This window comes from Pseudorasbora parva, chromosome 8 (genome assembly GCF_024679245.1).
Source record: "Pseudorasbora parva isolate DD20220531a chromosome 8, ASM2467924v1, whole genome shotgun sequence".
Classification (NCBI taxonomy): Eukaryota; Metazoa; Chordata; class Actinopteri; order Cypriniformes; family Gobionidae; genus Pseudorasbora; species Pseudorasbora parva.
The window spans coordinates 39,034,785-39,055,996 of NC_090179.1; the positions used below are offsets into that span (position 1 = coordinate 39,034,785).

The 21,212-nt window shown below is 36.9% G+C and overlaps 1 protein-coding gene across 12 annotated transcripts in view; it reads right to left on the reverse strand.

The window, feature by feature from the left end:
- The window catches only part of picalmb (phosphatidylinositol binding clathrin assembly protein b), a 30,753-nt gene continuing 9,541 nt past the window's right edge, over positions 1-21,212 (reverse strand). For 2 of the 12 annotated variants that reach the window (XM_067451180.1, XM_067451187.1), the window contains 20 exons: positions 20,538-20,649; positions 20,091-20,197; positions 19,964-20,005; positions 19,364-19,375; positions 19,151-19,236; positions 18,831-18,954; positions 17,633-17,683; positions 17,208-17,341; positions 14,923-15,014; positions 14,636-14,788; positions 12,067-12,150; positions 11,734-11,823; positions 9,049-9,159; positions 8,706-8,813; positions 7,991-8,021; positions 7,790-7,889; positions 3,742-3,801; positions 3,561-3,665; positions 3,223-3,334; positions 1-1,382 (listed from right to left, as the gene is read on the reverse strand). In XM_067451180.1, coding sequence (XP_067307281.1) covers positions 3,242-3,334; positions 3,561-3,665; positions 3,742-3,801; positions 7,790-7,889; positions 7,991-8,021; positions 8,706-8,813; positions 9,049-9,159; positions 11,734-11,823; positions 12,067-12,150; positions 14,636-14,788; positions 14,923-15,014; positions 17,208-17,341; positions 17,633-17,683; positions 18,831-18,954; positions 19,151-19,236; positions 19,364-19,375; positions 19,964-20,005; positions 20,091-20,197; positions 20,538-20,649 — 1,695 coding nt within the window. In that variant the 3' untranslated portion in view covers positions 1-1,382; positions 3,223-3,241. The remainder of the gene's footprint in view (positions 1,383-3,222; positions 3,335-3,560; positions 3,666-3,741; positions 3,802-7,789; positions 7,890-7,990; positions 8,022-8,705; positions 8,814-9,048; positions 9,160-11,733; positions 11,824-12,066; positions 12,151-14,635; positions 14,789-14,922; positions 15,015-17,207; positions 17,342-17,632; positions 17,684-18,830; positions 18,955-19,150; positions 19,237-19,363; positions 19,376-19,963; positions 20,006-20,090; positions 20,198-20,537; positions 20,650-21,212) is intronic. The other 10 variants (XM_067451184.1, XM_067451181.1, XM_067451186.1 and 7 more) reach the window with 10 other exon arrangements.

Below are 21,212 nucleotides of genomic sequence, written 5' to 3' on the forward strand. Positions count from 1 at the left end.
TGTGGAAGCTGCACTTTATTTGAAAAAGAAAGAGTACACTAATCGTTCTTACATCTTTTAAATACATAAAACAAACAAACCAAAAAAAGATCCGTGAGGACAACACAGAAATTATTCAGTAAAACTTAGGTCAGTTGCGATTTGATTGAATTGCTTTCATATTTCAAACCATCCTCAGCCAACCCCTGGACAAACTGCCTACGTGATATATGTATATATATACATAAAAGCACCGATCAACAGTGCTCAAACTCCTCTCCCAGTCAGCGATTCTCATATTTTACACTACAAATTTACAGTGATATCAATAACCCTGTCCGCAACCAATAGCTAGAGGAGCGTCCAGCTCCCGTTCAGTTTTCCTGGACTTTTAGAGAGCGGGCTGCCTAACTTGACAAGAAGTCTGAAACATGAGGGCAACTCTTAACATTCAGATCAGGGGCAGCCATATCTAACGGTCCGTGTGAAATGATGGCATGCCATGCATAATGCAGAACACCTCCCTTCCCAAGTGCAACACTTCACAGTCACGGAGGAAGTGCTTTTCTACTCCAACAAACATCTCATTGCAAAACCCCTAAGCACAGTATCGACTAAACAGTATAACAAACCATTCACTAATGATTACCCTCCCAATAGCCTTGGGCTGCAAATGTTTCATCCACGGGAAGTTGTTCTAGACATAAAACTTAGAGAATAGTTAGTGCTCTATCATTTAGCTTACAGGTGTATTTTTCACATAATATCTATTTTAAAAGTCTAAACCTTCATTATACAATCCAACACCCATGAATAATGTTGAATTATTATTTATATTTTTCCCCAATGTACTTCGTAAACTCTCTTTTTTTTTTTTTTAGGCATTAATCATAAATAAATACAAACGACACGCAAGAAAGGTCTACTGGTGAATACAGTTAAAGTAAAACTAAAAGATAAAATGTAAAACAAAGGTACTGTTACTATTTCATAACACATACTATATCAGATGCTGAGTTACACTCCGATTTAAGTCGACATTCGCCACAAGACCTCTCATCGGAAGCTCCCGGTCGAAGGGGAAAAAACAATCTAGCAGGAAAATCAAACTATAGCTTCTCGGAACACAAAATATCAAAGTCTCTCAATGCCCTTACCTATCTTAACAGATTATAAAATGTATGAGGAATCCCTTTATGGGCTGAACAGCAGCATCACTTGACATCTTAAACAAATTACGAAATGATTGCAGTATGCTCCCAGTCTTTCAACACACTTGGTTTACATCTTTGACGTCGAGTATGTTGTGGGATTGGTCCTCTGAAGAGCATCCCGGCACAGAGGACAGAGCTTAATGGTTTGACATCAGGGAGCAACTTCATTTTGTGTTACATAAACTGCATCTGGAAAAAGAAACAAACATATAATTAGAAAGGTGCTTTAAACAATAGCGTGTCACCCATGTTCATCCCATGTCACTTCTGTAATGTGACACATTTATGAATGTAGGTTATTTGATGGGGGGAAATGTGAATAGTCTCTGTCCATCACAGGTGGTTGGAAGATTAAAATCAAAAAGACCTTGGTGATGTTAACCAAAGAGTTTTAGAGGTGTTGCAGGCTTTTCCATATAGTGGTTACTAGATAAGCATTTTAAAAATCATTCATTCAAACTGATTTCATATAATAATTCAAATTTATGAAATATTAAAAAAAAATCTATATAACATAAATATTAGCACACTGAACCTATAGTAAATTACATATTATTTTGTTTAGTTGTCGCCAGAATCAAATATTTTAAAAAATCATTTATTATTTTTATTACATTAAATTACATTCACATTATTATTTATGTTCATCAAGACTGCAGTTATTTGATCAAAAATAAAGAAAAAACTGTGGTATTGTGAAATATTATAACCATTTAAAATAATGTTTTTCTATTTTAATATACTTTAAAATATAATTTATTTCTGTGATGCAAAGCTTAATTTTCAGCATCATTACTTCAGTCTTCAGTCACATGATATTTTTAGATTCATTAATGAATGAAAGGTTAAAAAGAATAGCGTTTATTCGAAATTGTAATAAAAAAAACAATTGAACTTATCGTTGCTGAATAAAAGTATTAATTTCTTTTCTTTTTTTAAATATATATATATATATATATATATATATATATATATATATATATATATATATATATATATATATATATATATATATATATATATATATATTGAATGGTTTACTACATTCCTATGTGGCTTTTTTTTAGCATTTAATTGTTTTCCAGTAAAAGTGACACACCAACCAAGTATTGTTACCCCAAAAGTGTTGGGGAAAGTTACTTTTAAAAGTAATGCATCACAATATTGTGTTACTCCCTAAAGAAGTAACTAATTGTGTTACTTATATTAGTTATAAACATGCAAATATTTCTTACATACATGTGCGCATGTGTGTGTATTTAAATATACATAATAAGTAGTATACACAGTACACACATTAATCGATTTGGCAGCACTAGTTTGCGTTACCTTTTCTCACCTCGCTTGCTCATTTGTTTTTGTTTTTATAACAAAACAAAAAAAGCAAAAACTCTTTACATTTATTTGCAAATGTAAAAGCCCTTTCACACCAAACGTGAAATAGAGGAGTCTCAGGGATCAGGAAATGAAGAAAATGTGATTAATTATTTTTATTTAAAGTTTTTCATTTTTGCTTATTAGCACGGTTCAACTGGATCTTTGAAGGTCAGCAGCAAAGACATTGGTTAATAAAGTGAGATTAAATACATAAACTATATTTGTATTATTTACATTTAATTTTAGGTTTGCGTAATATTTTGAGTTTGCATTTGACTGTTTTTATACGTTTTGAGGAATACTTAATGTGTTTTTGTGCAGGTGAGATGAGTAAATCTTAAGTAACTACAATAACCATGTTTACTCAACACCTCTGCACTTACTCCCGATTTCTCTCAACAGGAGGGCTGTCAGTCAATGAATGGGAAAACCAAATAAATTGCATTACTTATTTGAGAAAGTAGCTCAGATATTTTGTTTCAAATTTAAAAGTAATGTTACTTTACTCGTTACTTAAAAAAAGTAATCTGTTCATGTTAATGTGTAACCTGCAACACAAATGCAATCTAAATGTCCGTTCTACATCTAGCAAGGGATGAAACTGAACACGACTGCATGCAAGACCATCGGTGAGCACAAACACATGCGGTACCTAGACAAAAGACGAAGCTCTACAAGAAATCCTTGAGAGAGAGCTGTGCAAAGGGGTCTTGTCCTGGGGCTCTGAGAGGACTCTGACTGGAAGGGCTAGAGGCAGCGGAGGGCTAATGCAGAGAATAACACAGAGAGAGAAAGGAAAGAGCTTGGAGTGACAGGGAAAAACAACACACGTGGAGAAGGAGAGGAATGACCTGCAGTTCTGGGAGGAAGTTCTTGGTCTCATGGCCCATTAGAACACAATGGGCCATGATAATGTAGTGTTAATAGAAAGCTACATTCATCACAAGAACCATGTAACGTACATAAACATTTGGATCGTAGGGACCGTACCTGTGCGCTGGACACTGATCCAAACGGATTGGATGGCCTCATGACAGGCTGTGTGTACATCATTGTGGGCTGGGTCATCATGGTCATAGAGGGCAACTGCGGAGGCTATAAAGATCACAACCATGAGGAATGCAATTTCGACAACCTCAATTCTGGAAGATGGTTTTAAAGAAGAACTAACCATGCCATATCCCATCATTCCTGTAGGTGTTGTGGCAGGGAAAGCCATGATAGATGGTGGCTATAAAACAGAGGAGGACTCATGAGTACAAGTTCATGTGATACATTTCATTACAATAATTCTGTTCCAAAACCTTAAGTAGGGCCCTATGTGGAAAACGTGGATGGAATCATGGAATCCAGTCATAAAAATGGAACTTAATATATAACGCTTAATTTTACTGAAATGTGTACATTTTTTGATGAATAAAGAAAATTCATTGTGATCGTCATATCATAAATGTCTTCACAGCAACCCCTCAAAATAAAAGTTGGGTTTAACTTGAAGAAATTGGGACAAAAATATATTACTGTTGTACAGTAGAATTTAGCAACGTCTCAATGTAATAACAATTACGACAAATAATAAATTATTATTAAAACATATTTTTTAAAGAATAATCTAAATAGTTCACAATCTCAGTTGTGCAGCACTTTGTTCGACAAAAAAGTTTCTTTAATGTCATATGATTAAAAGATAAATTAAATAATGTTTTATGTCTTCATTTGATTGCTGGAAAAATTAAAAGCCTAGAAATAAAACATACTTTGATCAAAATGAATAAAACTGATTTCATAAGACCCTAAGCATGTCATTTTTGTTAGGTACACATTTTATGATTTCAATTAATAAGACATTATTTTATTTTATTTAACCATTAAAGTAGAGTCCAAAAATGGTTTAAATAGAAACCAGAAAAAATAAAAAAAATAAACTGAATTTGGAAAAAAATAAAATGGATTTCATAGTTTCACAATTTGTGTGCTTTGCTTACACTTTTAAAAAAGTATCAAGCTGTTAGCTCAGCAACATTCTAATTCCAGCCACTTTTGAAATGACTTATGCCTGGCTCACCCTACAGGAGCTTTAAAATCCTATCCGATTGTAAAATCTGGTTGCAGCACACACTTTGGACAGGAGAATCTTTGCAGATTTTCTTCCCTCAAATCTTAAACATGCTCACACTACACGATTTGAAAATCGAGGAGCATCACACACTACAAAATATTATTAAGATTATCTTGCCAGAGGAAGTGCGTCACGTGATCTACGCAGCAGATCGTAAGCGGGAACACAAAATGGAAAGGCCTACTGTAGCATGAAAACCAGTGGATTAGACAATGGTCGGGAGATGGGCTCAACATGGATTGTCAGTTCTTCAGTGAGAAATGGAGGTAATTTTATTGACCTTATTTGATCCTGTCGTTCTGGCACTCATTGTGTATACGTTAGCTGTGTGCGTGCAATGTATTTTTCCCCTCGGGGCTTGCCGTATAAAGGTGGTGCATGCGCACTTTTTGTACTGGAGTGTAGCAGGGTTTTTTTAGGCTGGTTATTTTGTGTGTGACAGAGAATACAGTGAAGAAACGTTCAGACGACTGTCATTTATTGTTTTCTTATTTCTAAGTATTTTAGGCGAACCCTGCATGAGCGCTATGTCACACTAGTGTGCTAGAATGTTTACCGCTGCCTAGTTCAAAAGCGATTGTCACGTCACTTGTTACAGTGTAATATATTTGTGCTGTCAAATGTTACAGTGGATTAGATATTTGTGCTGTCTCTCTCTCTCTCTTTCTCTGAGAGCTAGAGCAAACTATGGCAACTCAACTCACGGTCGCTATTTCGAAATGTCCGTCTCGTCGTAGACTTGTTTCCTATTGGCTATTGTGACAGTACTGACATTATTACAATCTTGCTCATCCCGATAAATATCAAACATGTTTGCTGCATGTTGTGGTGCAAGATTTGATCTGTGAACCAAGGTTATTATAGTTTTGCTTTTTGAAATTAGTTTTTATTTTATTATCGTTTTCAATTTTGCTACAAATTTCAGTTTAGTTTTAGTTAGTTTTCCAAATGGTTTTGCTAGTTTTAGTTTAGTTTTTATTTTGCAAATACATTTCTATTTAGTTTTTATTTATTTAGTTTCAGTTTTAGTTTTAGTAATTATAGTTTAGCAGAGTTAGCATAATGAAGTGTAGAGACCAAATCAAGGTTTTTAATTTCAGCAAAGTTTAATGTTTGCACAGATTAGAGTTTAATCTTACTAAACATCCTTAAGTGAAATAACTTGATAAACGAGCATTATTGTTTAAACCCAGGACGGTCTTACAAAACATGCATAAAGTTGGGTCTTCACCTTTGAGCAAAAAAGCTTGAGTCAAACTATGACCTATACAAACAACGATCTGGAGATTAAAAATGAAATACATTATATTTTGATATTAAAAAATTATATTTTATATTTTTGACATAGATCCTCTGAGTATTAGCCTATCTTAAAGAACAAAATAAATACAAAGTAAAATATAAAAGTAAAAATTATAAATTCCAGACAAACTCATTCATAACAAAGATGAAATATTGTTAAACAATTAAAAGCTTATTTTAATTTCTTCAGTAGTACAATGTAGGCTAGCAGCTAAAGTCATCTGAATACAGCCAACACACACTGTTGTGCTGTGTGTGTGTGTGTGTGTGTGTGTGTGTGTGTGTGTGTGTGTGTGTGTGTGTGTGTGTGTGTGTATGTGTGTGTGTGTGTGTGTGTGTGTGTGTGTGTGTGTGTGTGTGTGTGTGTGTGTGTGTGTGTGTGTGTGTGCGTGTGTGTTGTGCTATAATTGTAAAGGGGACCAATGTCCTCACTTATCTAGTAAAATATTATGATAACTGACTAGTAAGGACATTTGACTGGTCCTCACTAGTTAAAAAGGCTTATAAATCGGCCAAAACATGTTTTTATTTAAATCTGTTGTTTTGCACGTTCTTAGGATGGGTAGGTTTAGGGATAGGGATTGGGTTAGGGAATATAAAATATCATTAACCTGATATAAAATCAATGGAAGTCTATGCAATGTCCTCACTTATATAGTGAAACAAACGTGTGTGTGTGTGTGTGTATCCTGGTATTCCCTACTTTGTGGGGAAATGTCTCCACACAGATAATAATATAATATAATGTAAATGATTATGATAACACCTTTGAGCCTGTCAATTTCATGCAAACATGAAATCTCAAACGTACAGTAGGCTAGTACTTGCTACTAGTTGCTGACTTTTGCGCCTGCGTCTCTCGTCGCGTAAGAAACGGCATTCTAAAACAGTGAGCTTAAGTTAAAAGAAGTTCAACGTGCATCTCATTACCTTGTGTTATTTCCCATTTCACTGCCACGGACGCATTTGATTCTTTGTGAACTGCCGTTTAGCGATGTGTTGCCTGTCTGCACGTGTCCGTCACTCAGATCACTTCACGTGCAGTAGCGCAATACAGACACTCCCTCAACCGCAGTCAGATTTTCCACCACATTAAAGAGAGCTTATTAATAACGAAAACGAATATTTATTTTTGCTAATTATTATTTTATTTCAGTTAGTTTTTTAGTCAGAGTAGTTAGTTTCGTTTAGTTTTAGTTTTTTATTTATTCAGGTTTTTAAATTTTATTTCAGTTTACGAAAATGTTTTTTGACCAATAGTTTTAGTCTTAGTTTCAGTTTTCGTTTACGATAATAACCTTGCTGTGAACGCCTCACATTACCAGATAATCTGCGCCGAACATCGGAACAACCGATCGAATCCTGGAAAATATTTTTTCTCCTAGTCTCGGGGGGGGAAAATCGGGCATAAATCGGCCTAAAACTCCTGTAGTGTGAGCCAGGCATTAGGAGTTGTGTCTTTTGTGCAAAGAGATTTTTGTGTAGAGAATGTAGATGCTGCCTATGTAGTGATCTCTAGTTTGATCACTTAAAGGCTGGAGTACACTACGGGACCCATGCACAGATATATATATATATTTGCTCTGTTTTGCAGTCTGGATGAGTTGCCGCTAGTTGCCGAAAGCCAGTCTGTAGATTTTGTTCAGTCAGAGTTGACCAAGCATAGTGTACGATGGGCGCAGACTCTTTTTTTTTTTTTTTCTTCAGACTGCGATTTCATCTGGTCAGCATATATCAAACATGGCTGATATTTTGTTTTGGAACAGAGCCATTTTACTAATAAAAAGTAAAGTTGTACCATAGAAACAGGGTTCCATGTAGTAGATGGAGTAGTCTTGGGTTGCCAGTTCATTCCACCAGTTAATTTCTTCTCTCCTGGTTGGTTCCAGTGGATATCGCTGTGAAAGCAGTTGGCTAATATTAACTCTAAACCAGAATATGAAAGATTCATTCTAACTGTCAGAAATGATATAATGAGCATCAGAAAGTAAATTCTTACTTTTTAGTGGTACCATTTCCAATACCCAGATCTGTAAGGGAGATATGTATATCACAAAGGTTTAAAAGCGGTACGCTTAACGTTTTAACAGAATCATTTGGGAAAATAAGGGGCCATTCACATTGAACACATTTTTGCATTCCATCTGAACTGCTTTTCCATTATTTTCGATGTAAACATAAACCAGACGGACGTCTTTGAAAATTGGCCTCTTTTTTGCAGCGTCTCTAAAAATGCAGTGCTCACATTGAAAGAAGTTTACGGCCGCTCATACAAAGGGCCATAACTTTAACGATAACAATGTAGTTTAAAAACTGTTGTAAATATAAAAGAATAGAGGAGTCTACACCACAATATTAACGGCATTAACAATATCATTGGAATCACTTTCAGAATGACTTTTGACATACACAGCTTAGGTGTATCTGCTTTAAAGAGCTCGAGAATTTGTGAACTTTTGAAAGTGGCAAACAACATAGCTGCGTGCATAAAACATCATAAAGAAACAAAGATATTCTGCGTTGGTGTGGACACTAATGAAGTTATCATATAGTTATCGTTTTTGGTGTTAACTGGCCTTTAGACCTTTAGATCTCACCGTAGATCTCACATTTTTTATGTAAAACCGCATTCTGTGTGAATGGCCCATCAGTGTTTTATATCTTGATTTTCTAACAACAGCCGACATGCAAACCTCTGAATAATTAACACTTACTTCCAACAAGGTTGGCCAAGGAAGAATCCAGGTCGTCTGACACCAGTTTCTCTGGGAGCTGATTGGAGGACTGATTTGAACCGGCCACTGTGGGTTTCAAAATCCCTGCTGTGGAGATTCACAAGTGAGACAGGCGAGATTATTTATATAGCATATTTGATACACAATGGCGATTCAGAGTGCTTTACATAGGCATATGAAAGCAATTAATTTAAAAAAAAATTGAATAAAAGTCAAGTTTAAAATCTTTTTATACTGTAAATTTAGAAACTTCTGATTAGATTTAAAGAATTGTACAACTACTTTTTCACTTGGATTATAAGTAAATTGCCAAATGCCTTACCATCTGTATCCAGGCTATTGGACGAGGCAGCTTTAGTACCAAAAACAGACTCAAAATCAACACACAGCTCTCCTGAGCTCTGCTGAGGAGGGATTTGTGGCGCTCCGTATCCTTCAAAAGGCAAAGAAATAATCCATTTAACCCTCTTATAATACATACAATTTAGATTAGGGCACCATTTGAAGAATACAAAAGTTAAAACAATGGCCAGTATCATAAGCACTAGGTTCAAGTGCTGCCAATAAGTGGACCAGTATCCATGGTCACATGTCAAAGTTAGTGGAGGGTAAACTACAGACATGCACAAAAACAGTACAAGAAGAAGTACAAGAACCACTACATACTCACAATGAGCAATGGTGTTAGGGTAGCAGTATTAGGGGGCTTTCACACTGGCAGTTTGGTTCAATAATTAGTCATGTGAAAGCCGTCATGCGGACCCGGGTGCACACCGGGGTACCGAAACCAAGACTACCTGAAGGAGAACGTCTTGGTTCGGTTGCACTTGAACAGTGGCACCTAAATGTGAAAGCAACACGGACTCGGGTGCGCACATATTCAGGAACAAAAGTAACCTATGCATGTGTTTTAGCCGATTGTAATGTATTTAGTTCAATTAAACACATGTAAGGGATGAGTGTTGATGATATACCTTGGATATGAGCGAGAGTGAGCGTGAAGTGTATTTGTCCATAGCGAGTGCAATCAGGGCGGCAAATTAATGCCAATCCACTGTCTAAGAAGAACAGCAGAAAAACCCCTTCATGCTACGCACATACAGTAAACCCGAGTGTTGTTTACTCAAATGTTTTTGATGACGTAAGATGATCGCGAATCCTGGTGAATTATTTAATCTAGGGATATGCTATATTGGCAAACATTTTTATCTCAATATTTTTATTTATAAGGATAATTCATATTTTCCAGAGTCTGTTTATTGTGTTGGTACATTGGCAGGTTTAGGACTGCCTTGAACAACTAGACGCAAATATCGTCAATTTGCGTCATGGGAGGAATGTTTGGCCAGCCGCTTAAGACTACAGCAACCAGAGGAAGCTATTTCAACAAGCTTTTTAACTCGCACATGGGGGATGGGGGGTCGCACTCACAGCTCAGCTCGGCTCAGGCATTAATCTAAACGGTGCGGCCTGCAGAGCAAAGTAAGTGTTTCAACTTCTCAAATTAATTCCTATGAAAGTTAAGCTTCCAAAGGCATGAACTGAAAACGCGCCAGACTGAACACGCGTTGTGAATCTATCCTGTGAGTGTGGTCGCGTTTACCTCAGCTCTCATCACGAAAGCTCATTCAGCTCATCACGAATGTATGTAATTTGACTCCTGCAGTTTGTGCTGTGACACTCCCTCAGCAGCTAAATCACATATTGAACAGACACGTTCAGTTTTTAATTGTAGTATCTGTTGTCTAACTGAACTGATTTGATGAAAACGAACGCGGTCGCAATGGGAAAGTGAAAGTGATACAGTCACAGTGATTCAGTAGCGGTGGCTTTTGGAATGGCCTCGTAGGGCAGCGAAGCATTCTGGGAATTTTTGTCTTTCATGCCCATGAGACAAAAATACATTTTCTGTCTTTTCTTTGTCTAGAAAGCACCAAATAAAAAAATTATTTCACATTTCTACTACATTAATGACCCAGTTTAAATACAGATAAATCTGCGCTGAAGTACACCTTTAATGAGCAAGTTATTGAATCATTCATTCAACTGATTTGTTCATTTAGTAACAAAACACTAATGTGTGTCGCAAACCAGTTCTGTGGCCTTGTTTTAAACTATTTTAGTTGGTGAAAGGGTGTAAAAACAAGCAATGTTGTGTCTAAAATGTAATATTTACTTGTTTTTGGAACTGTTGTATAATATCAATATCATATTTGTAATCATGCTGATATTTGGAGAGAAAAAATATATTGATCTACGTATATTATACTTACTATAATGATATAAATATAAAAGACAGAGAGGCATTTTTGCCCCTTATCTTAAATATTGAGGGCATTATAAATGCATTTGAATAGATTAAATCACGCAGTGACAGCATGCTCTCTAAATGCTCAGCTCAAGTGCACTTGTCTAACCTACTACTAGTCTATATCACGTGTATGTGTGCACTTTCTAGTGTGTTTTTGTAAAGTGAGGGACATACTCTAATGTCAGATCGCACATCATTAAAACAACAATTGTGATATTTTTTTATTGACACACACCCCAAACATCACGTTCAATAGAGTCCAGTTGAGTGTGAAACCAGACCAATGTTTCGGGGGTCACGGGAACTATCATGCTCGCACTTAAACCACAATGAACGGCACAGTGTGAAAGCCACCCTTAAAGAAACAGTGCACCAAAAATGCAAAACTCTTATCATTTACTCACCCTTATTCAAACAAGGTAATTTTTGAAGAATATTCAGGCAATTCCTTTCTATACAATGTCAATGAAATAGAATTGAGGTTGTCAAACGACAAAAAACACAATAAAAAGCATCATGAGGGTGAGTAACTGATGAAAGAAGTGTAATTTTTAGGTGAACTAGGCCTTTAAGGATCTGGTTTTGAATGGGGTTAGATCAGACAGCATTAGAGAGGGGGTTCAGAGACAGAGGAAAACATATATCACAAAGGGGGGCAGCGTCACACAAGGCAACCTCCAGCCACAGGCTCCCTACCTCTGAATAGGCCTGCTACAGTGGAGGGCTCAGACTGGAAGGGAGAGGGGTTTGGGAGATGCTGGACCATAGACGGTTGACCAAATGAGTCTGACAGGCAGGCGGGGAGGAGGAGAAACAACACAGCAAGCATTACAGACATAAAGACATTTCAGATTCAGATTGGATTAGTAAAGAGCGTATTTTAATAGCATTATTAAGTCACAGCCATGTGCAGAAGGCAAACAGCATCCGGCAGGGATGATCACAGGTTAGTCCCTGTACACTGCTTCAGTGCCTCTATGTTTCCTGACAGAGGGGAAACATAGGTGGGATGGTTTGCCATCATGGTACCTGAGATTAAGTGCTCTATCCGAACTGTGCGTTTGTAATTGGTTGATACAGATGAACTTGAATCAATAAAGGGATTGTACTGATCTATGGTAAAAAAGGAAAAACAAGCATTCATTTATAGCTTTATAGTTTTATTACTAAACCTTTACAAAGCAAAAGTAGACTGAGGTGAAAACTGGAATGAAATGGGATTTTCTAATAAACTTCTTGTTTTAGAATCAAATAACATGTCTATTTTTATGAATAATATATATTATGATTAGGACTGCCAGATAAAATATTTAATTGCAAGTATTGCCTTTATTAAAAGGGGCCACTCATGTTTGATACTTCACTTTTTGACCTTTGACAAATATTAAATTGCACCATACAAAGACGCATATATTTTAATATTTTTTAGTAAATCACAATCACATTCATTGTGATTGCCACAATTTTATATATACTGCCAATCAAAAGTCTGGGTTCAGGTTTTTTTGGGGGGGAAATACATTTTTTAATATATAAAATAAAATAAAATAATTTTTTTTAAATAAAATATATTTTTTAATTTTTTTATATTTTTAAAATAAAGTTTTATTCAGCAAGGATTTTATTTTGTCAAATTGATCAAAAGTTACAGTAAAGACATTAAACATTTGGAAATAATCAAAGATTTATTCTGTAATTAATCACAATTAATTTTAATATTTTAATATTTAATAATTTCACAGTTACTCTTCAAATTAATGTTGAAACAACTTAATTAAAGACAGTATATTTTAAATATTTGTTGTAATGGTATCTCTTTATGAATGAAGGTCAGTATTACTGATACTAATACAGCTACTGATGACTATATGATAAAATAAAATAATTTATGATTGACAGTCAACATTACAGTATAATTTAAAGCTATTCGTGTTTACATTTATTAGGATTAAAAAAAAAATACAACTTTAAGTGAGCATAAAACAATCTTAGAACTAAAAATGTCATATTAACCTGTAGAAATTGATCAGAAATTGAAGTTATCAAACAGTCTGCACTGCATAAATGATACATTCAATTAGATTAGATTAGAATGGATTAAGCCGCCGCTGAACATGACGTGGGTTTGTCACGCGCATCTCATTTTCCACTCATTAAGTTAATTTGAAGGTGCCCTGCCACACAAAATCGTTTTTACTTGTTTTGTTTTTTTAATATGTGTTTGTGTTATGTTGTGAATGTGAAAATGAACTGCTACCTCCTCTGTCAGCTGTAGCCACTGAAAAGAAATAAGCAGAGAAATCAGGCCATTTACAAAAGCCGGTCAGTTTGACGTGGTCGCCTGAGCTCATTACTATTCATGAGCTTCCCCAGTTGAGACCGCGCCCACAGAATTTGTCTAGCTCAGTGACAGTATTTGTATACAGCAAGGATGGCTGAACGTCTTCCTGCAGGCTTTCTATACCACGCTAGAATGGCTTGAAACAAGGTAACCAAGGCATTTTTCCACAAAAAAATGTATCCATGATAGAACTACAGACATTACCACAAAAGTAATGAAACACGTGTGACAGGGCACCTTTAAGACTTCATTTAACTAAATTAGGACATAATTCTGTGTGTTATTGCTCGTTCAAGGGCAAAAGAGAACTCGATTCTGGCGCATGTCTTTTTGTGCGTTGTTTGTGTGTCCGGAGATTCACAGACAGTGCGTTCTCTTTTGTCGCGCTTAAATGTTTTAATAGCATTCGCATGAATAAGAGCATGATCATAAAGGATGCTAGCCAAAGGATGACAGAAAAAACGGATGCTGCATTAATAACATTAAATATTTTGAATGTGTTAAACTGAAAAAAGTACATGCTTGCGTTAACACATTCATTTTAATAGCACTTATATTTTGCATTTTGTTTCAGAAAATTATGTTCTTTTGAACTTTCTATTCATCAAATAATTCTTTTAAAAAAATCAGTTTCCACAAACATATTAAGCAGTGCAGCTGTTTTCAACATTGATAATAAGTGTTTTTTGTGCACCAAATCAGCCTATTAGAATGATTTCTGAAGGATCATGTGACTTTGGTGAGACTTTTTCAAATACATAAAACAAATCTAGTTATTAGTTAGTAATATAGTTAGTTAGATGTTAGTATATCAGCTGTTTTTTTATGTTGGGAGTGGGGCAGTCATCTAATCAGCATGTAGTCTACTTCTCGCTTTTATTTGTCTTTATATTCACGCAAATTAACACGGGGATCTCACACTACCTACGCACACTTTAATTTCAGCTATTGAGATTAAACATGTAATTAATGAAACAGCCCTCTTTGAACAGAGCCAAAACAAAGCTCTGTGTCTGCAAACATTAGTTGAGTGCTATCTACAGGACTGCCATCTAACCTCCATGTAGTCTCCAATTACAGACTACACCAGATGTCGAGTTCAACTGGACCGAACTTAATCAGAGGATTCCTGATTTGAAACAACAGGATACTGTGCATGCCAAACAACGAGGGACTTTCAACGACCAAAATACTCAAACTAATAAAACACTTTGGATGGGTGGGTGGGTTGGAAGAAAGAAACTAAGGCATGTTTACCACCAAAAATCTCATGACCTGACGTCCTAGAGGAGAAACTAACACCATCTGATGACATAACGGGTAGATGAGCACCATCGACAACAAGTTTGGTTAGGAAAGGGTTTAGGTTTGGAATGGAGTCATCTACAGCTTCAGAAGAAGAGAAAGGATCTGAGCAGGCAAAAGGAGAGAGAGAGAGAGAGAGAAAGAGTCGAACAGAAGGACATTAGGACGAGACTCAAGTTAACAGAGAAGGCTACAGCATGCTGAATCTCCGACACGCCGTCACATGCAAAGGATCTCACCTCCCCATGCCGTGGCCACAGAGGGTCCAGGCTGCATGCCAGACTGAAAGTTAGACTGCAAGTCGAAGAGGTCGCTCTCCATCTTCAGGGCACTGAGGATAAGAAAACAAAAAGGCCAAGAGAGGTTCAGGTTAGAGCCCTGCGTGGGACTGTTTTCTTAATCCCGCACCCGCAAACATTCTGTTACAGCTTGTAGAAATTGTGAAAGAAATTACAGCAACATTAGGGGGTTGCTAAACGTTCAGAATAAATAAGGTAAAACACTGCATTTATTAAACTGACCATAAGATAAAGTAATGCTGGCAAACAGTCATCTTTTTATTAGCCTTATAAAACTGTTAAAACAAAACTAGTGGAGCCTTAAAACATATTTAAACATATGCATAACAATAAATACCAAACCATAACAGATAAACTCTGGTAACATAAGGCAAAATATATATATTTTTATTATTTAATGTCATGTTAGTTAAGTAAGTTTAATTTTTTTAATGAAAAATTATCTGAGCTTTCAGCTGCTCATCGATGTCAAAATATTTGAAATGGCCAATCAAATTAGAGTAGACAGGCTTAATGTTCACAGAAACTGCTGAACGCGAATACCAGTGCAACTATAAGCTTCAGTTAACAGGCATAAACTGCAAGAAAAGCTAAACTAAACATTTCATATCTTACAGCTGTCACTGACACATACAAAAATTAAAGACTATTGGTCAAAGCTCAGCTTTAGGAGGGGAAGAGTCTGGGCAAAATAAGGAGACTGAGAGAAAAAGAGACTGATGGAGATGGGGAGAGAACAGGTATTAACAAATAATCTACTGCCCACTGATATGGTTTTAAAGCTACTTCTTATCCATTTTTGAAATGCACAAATGTAGATTAGAGAAATAAAAAAATTCTCAGCAGAGCCCCTGATAAAGCCTACGGCCCTGTTAACCAATTAATTAAATAATCTATCACTTGGACTGGCCTGCTATGCAGGAAGAAAATATTACTAATCGACTGCGGTGACTCCTTTCTTGTTACACGTCAAATTGCAGAACCCGTGCTGTATTTTTTGACTGCCCCAATCCCACCCGCAGCCAAAGTAAAACCGTAAGCTTCCGCAAGATTTGCGTTGGGTCCTGCAAGATCCCAATCCCAATGCAGTTCAGGTAGATGTGTAAAGGGTATGTTTTAGGGGTGAACCCGAATAGTCGAAGAGTCGATGCATCGATATGCGGAGCCAGATTTGACCACCGATCTCAATGTGGAATCTTCGGGGGTGTTATGAAACAAGGATCATACTATTTTGGCAATATGGGGGTGCTCGATATTTTAAAGGCGCGGCGCTGCACTGAGCTTCGCGTCCGGTGTGCAACCCCTTTAAGGTCGCTAAGCTTCGCACCGCAACTTTAAAATTATAACACATTCAGTGAGTGTAGGCCTTCGTTTGCTGGTGGCGGCATTCGGTGGCGGATTACCGGTGGCGGCATTCGGTGCCTGTCCGCAGCGACACAGGAAGTTGTTTAAAATCCTGCCAGGCCACAGAGCGCCATTTCAAGGTTTTATATTAAATTTATATTATATTTACCTCAAATCGTCAATGTACATACTGATTTCAGCCTGTGCTACGAGATACACTCATCGTGCAACTCTTTTGTCAAAAATTGATTCAAGACCCCCTTTAGGCACAATCGGCTTAAGAACGTGCATGCAAACGCACTCAAAACGCATGTAAACGCACTTTTTTTTTAGGTTTATTTATCAAAATGTTCTTTTATATATTTGTGTGATGTTCTGTATTTAGATTGCGGCTTTAACATGTTATAAGAAAACGTGTTACCAATGTTTATCCACCCCATTACCTTTTATTTAAACCTAAATAAGAAAGCCATTGTCAATTCGTCTCTCTATTAAAGAGTTTTGGTTGCTTTAAAAAGTTGTTGCTGTGTGCAGTGTGTAAAGGAAAATAAAAATAGTTTAACCCTCCTTCTGACTGTCGTGCTCCTCCCAACCCATTCACACACACTTAGATGATTTGACTATCGGTCGACCATAGAGAGATTCGACAATTCTAATTCGAATGTGTAAATCCTTAGTCGGGGATACCCCTAGTATGTTTATACGACAATGACGTACTAAAAACTGAAAAGTTGTGCTGAAATTTGGGACTCAAATTTGGTGCAACTGTTAAGTGAATTTGCCCCTGGTCAAGTAAAAATCCTGCTTGTTTTTTAAATCTCTCAAGCCATACAGAAAAATATCTGGAGACGTCACACTGTGGAGTGATTTGTTTGGCTAACCCATTGGAGCAGCTGGGAGTGGAGAACAGGTCTATGGCAGGAGCGGTGCTGATGCATGCTGCTGTGGTGGAGACTGGAGAAGTGTCGGTCGTAGCAAACGAAGGCCTCTTGGAGAGCTCCTTCAGCCTCTGTTCCTGTTCACAAAAACACAACAAGCCAAGAAACCTTTTAGAGAGGAAGGAGCCTTCTGATTGGCATGCAGAATGACCAACCACTTTACATTCATTAACGTGATGCTTAGGGGTGGATCAATTTAAAATCTGTGACAAATATCTGAATATCTGAATTCTTTTTTTCTTTTTTTTTGGCATGAATGCAAAAAAATTTTTGGCAACAATTAAGGTTAGTAGAATTTATTTATGTTAACTCTATGGGTTGAAGCTGGAGACGCAAGGCCTCTGGGGATAAAGGACCTGTGACTTCACCTGGGGGTGTGGCCAGAACCGGAAGTGACAGTCATTCATCTCACTGGCCAGCTGCATGTGAAACAGATTCAATCTACTTTATATCTTGGCAATCCTTTAAATTACTTGAGATCAGAGCTGCACGTTTATTCGCAATTAACCTGAAATCAAGCTTAAACCGATTTGGCTTGGTGCGATTTATGATATTGCAACGGCTGCGGTTTAATTTTTTTTATGCGCAGCTTGTCAGTGAAGCACAACTCTGTGATCAGTAGTAAACGCTGCTCCGTCTGAAAGCACTGCGAGTTGAGTCTCAACACGTGTGTGTCAAGCATTTATGATCCTCTTATCCAACAAAAGACATTTAATAACACGTTTTACTCCAAACTCACTTCATAACGCCAGATGAGCATTAGATGATGTGGCTTTTTACACAGAATAAGGCACACAACATATTATTTCATAGTCTTCTATACAGTGATTAAGGCTATGTCGATTAGCATTGGAGTATAAATATACTTTATTATCATGAAAATACCCAAGAAGGCTTGAAGAACCATATATTGTTGTAGTCATGTGTTTATTAGTCAAGTTTAATCAATTAGAGCCTTTCAATCTTCAGTTTATCAGCTACAGATAGTATGATGCCCATAGGGATTTGGAAGTTATTGTACTTCAGCGGGGCATATTTTGAGTTTCTGTGTGAGAGCGCCCTCTGGCTTTCAGACGGAGCAGCATTTGCTGATCACAGAGCTGTGCTTCACTGGCAAGATGAACATAAAAAAAATTGCAGCCAAATCGCATGTGGTTAAATTTCGATTAATCGTGCAGCCCTACTTGTGATTTAGATTTTTTGATTGTATATATATTTACTTTTTTGTAATGCATGCTATTTCAGTTTGGATGCATGTTAACTTTAGTATTAAATAAAAAAACAAATACTTATACAAATACATACTTATAAGTGCAAAGATTTATGCTGAAATTTTCCAAAGTCTTGCCTAGGCCAATGGAGGACATTGTGCAATTAAAAATAGCCAGGACTAATATACTTTTTTTTAAAGTACATTTTACTGTAAAATCACCCACAAAATTACGGGAGTTGCACATATAAGTAAAAAAGCAATCTATAATTAACAGAACAAAAATTTACAGAAAATACTGGAAATAATTTTCTCTGGTAGGTGAAATCACTTTTGATTTGTGTCCAGTAATGTACCTTTAATGCTTTTAATCGCGCCTGCTCCTCCTCCAGAGCTGCCTGCTTTTCCCTTTCATCCACTTTGGTGAAAGACATGCCCGTGTTGGCCAGAGATGACACAGCATTGGAGAGTGTGCTTGCCCTACAAAAGTCGGGGAGCGATAAATTAAGCTGCTGAGAGTATGAGTGAAAAATCACACCTGGAGTATACTGAACTACTGCATTTGTCAAGCACTCCGCTCTTAAAAGTATAAATCTATCAAGACCTGTCAACATAATGCATCTGTTAGCACTCATTCATTTGTATTCAAACTCAGAGCGTGACATGAATGTCCCACCTGCTGGCGGCGGTGGAGTCCTTCACCTTCTTCCCTTCTAATGAAGCCAAGTGTTGCTCCAGGGCTTCCAAAAGACTGCTGGGGGCCTGAGGGAATGCACAAACATTTACTCAAGGATAGCCAACCATGAAAAGACTGAATAGCTTGACATTTATTGGCAATAAGAATTAAACGGTGCAGAGGAGTGCAGAAAATAGTGAGAAGAGTACTTACACACACTGTAAACTGAAGATGGACAGAAGGTGGAAAGATAAAGGGAAATACAGAATATAAAGGTGGTGGAGTTATAATGCATGGCTATGATGGCATTTGCACTAGATATATAATATGTCCTTTTCATGTCTGTTTAGTTCATTCATGACATAGTCCTAAATGTTACTATATGTGACAATCCCCAAGGTGTCAAGTTGCTTGGGCAGAAGCCCTGCATGTCCCTACGTAGATGCCAATAGTGAATAAATCATCATTATAATGGCTGATATGTGTCCATGCTGTAAACTATACTGTATATAATTGAGTGAGAACCTGTTGCATATATTCTGAGTCAATATTCTTATAACTGTGGGAGTTATGATTCTCCACTGAGCCCATAACACCTTTATTTGCTGTAGACAGGGAAAAGTTAAGACAGAAAAGGTAAGAAATCTTTAGTAACATGTGCATCCTAATGACCTGCATGCGTCTTTAAGTCAGAAATGCATTTGTGCCAGGTAAAGTAAAAGAAAAAGCAGAACAGCTTCAGAAAATACTCAGGATTGTTAATAAAGCAGAAAGAGTGCAGGTGTTAAAGTCAGAATAAAAGTGTGCTCTTACCTGAGACAGGTCAGGTATGTCCCCGCGGTCTATTCCCACCTGCTGTGAGGCGAGCAGAACAGATGATGTTACATAACTCTCTTTTAATGCAGTGCCTTGCCTCCGCAGCAACACACGAGAATCTCACCTCTGCCACTTTAAGGAACTCCGAGATCCGGGTCATCCGGGTAAGGAATTTCTTGTAGATGTCCAAACCCTCTTTGCACTGAACTTTTTTCATATCAAAGTACTTTTCTGTGAGAGAACGATGAAGAAGTACACAATACCAATCAACACTATGCCATTATTTTCATGTGTAGATCGCAAAGGTTACGTCACTTTTTTTTTATTGACAGGAAAAGGGACGATATGCAATCAGGACAAGATGCAGGCTGAATCTGAACCTGCATAACTGTAAGTACAACTTCTCGTGAGCATGTGCCAAACTTTTTGTCAAATTTTAAGAGCTTAAATGTACATCTTTAATGTACATTACTTTAATGTACATCTTGCATTTAAAAGTAAAATGGGTGTATTTATACAATACATGGCTTATTTCTTTAGTATTGAAAAGAAAGCATTATGAAGGACCTACCCAGTAAGTTTATTATCCCTTCATTGTAAGCTGCAAAAAGTCGGATGGAGTCTTTGAAAAGAAGCATGAAGGCTGCATTAATAACCCCATTGGTAAGTTCATTGGCATTGACCTGGGCAAACAGAAAAAAATATTTTTATAAACATGTCCAAAACAAATGCTTTGTTGCTACACAGGCATACAGTCTGATTACAGTGTGTCAGTTATGGGTAAATCACCGCTAAGAGTTTATGTGGGAACAGGACCTGTTAAAAAATACCGGTAAATTGGTTCTGGCAATTTACCAGTATGAGAAGTCGTAACATTACCAGTAAGTTGTAACAAAACCAGTATGATGCTGTGTGTGAACAAAGAATGAAGATTACCAGTATGTGCATGCACGAGGTCAGAACGCACTGACGTAAGAAGTTTTCTTTGGGGTTTGTGCTATGGGTGCATCTCAATCCTAGTTCAGTAGTCAGGACACTGATCAGGGAGTCTGCCATTTTAAAAGCTTTCTCAAAATCTTTCCAGTGCACTGAAACGTTCACTCCATAAAAAGTCCCAAAATGGACCATGGAAACCAGGGAAAATCGATGCTCACTGTTGGCTGAATCCGAAATCCGCCCCATACCCTCAAATGGGGCATTATTTGAGGGGGCAGCTATTTGTAGTCGTGTCCGAAATCATGGTGGA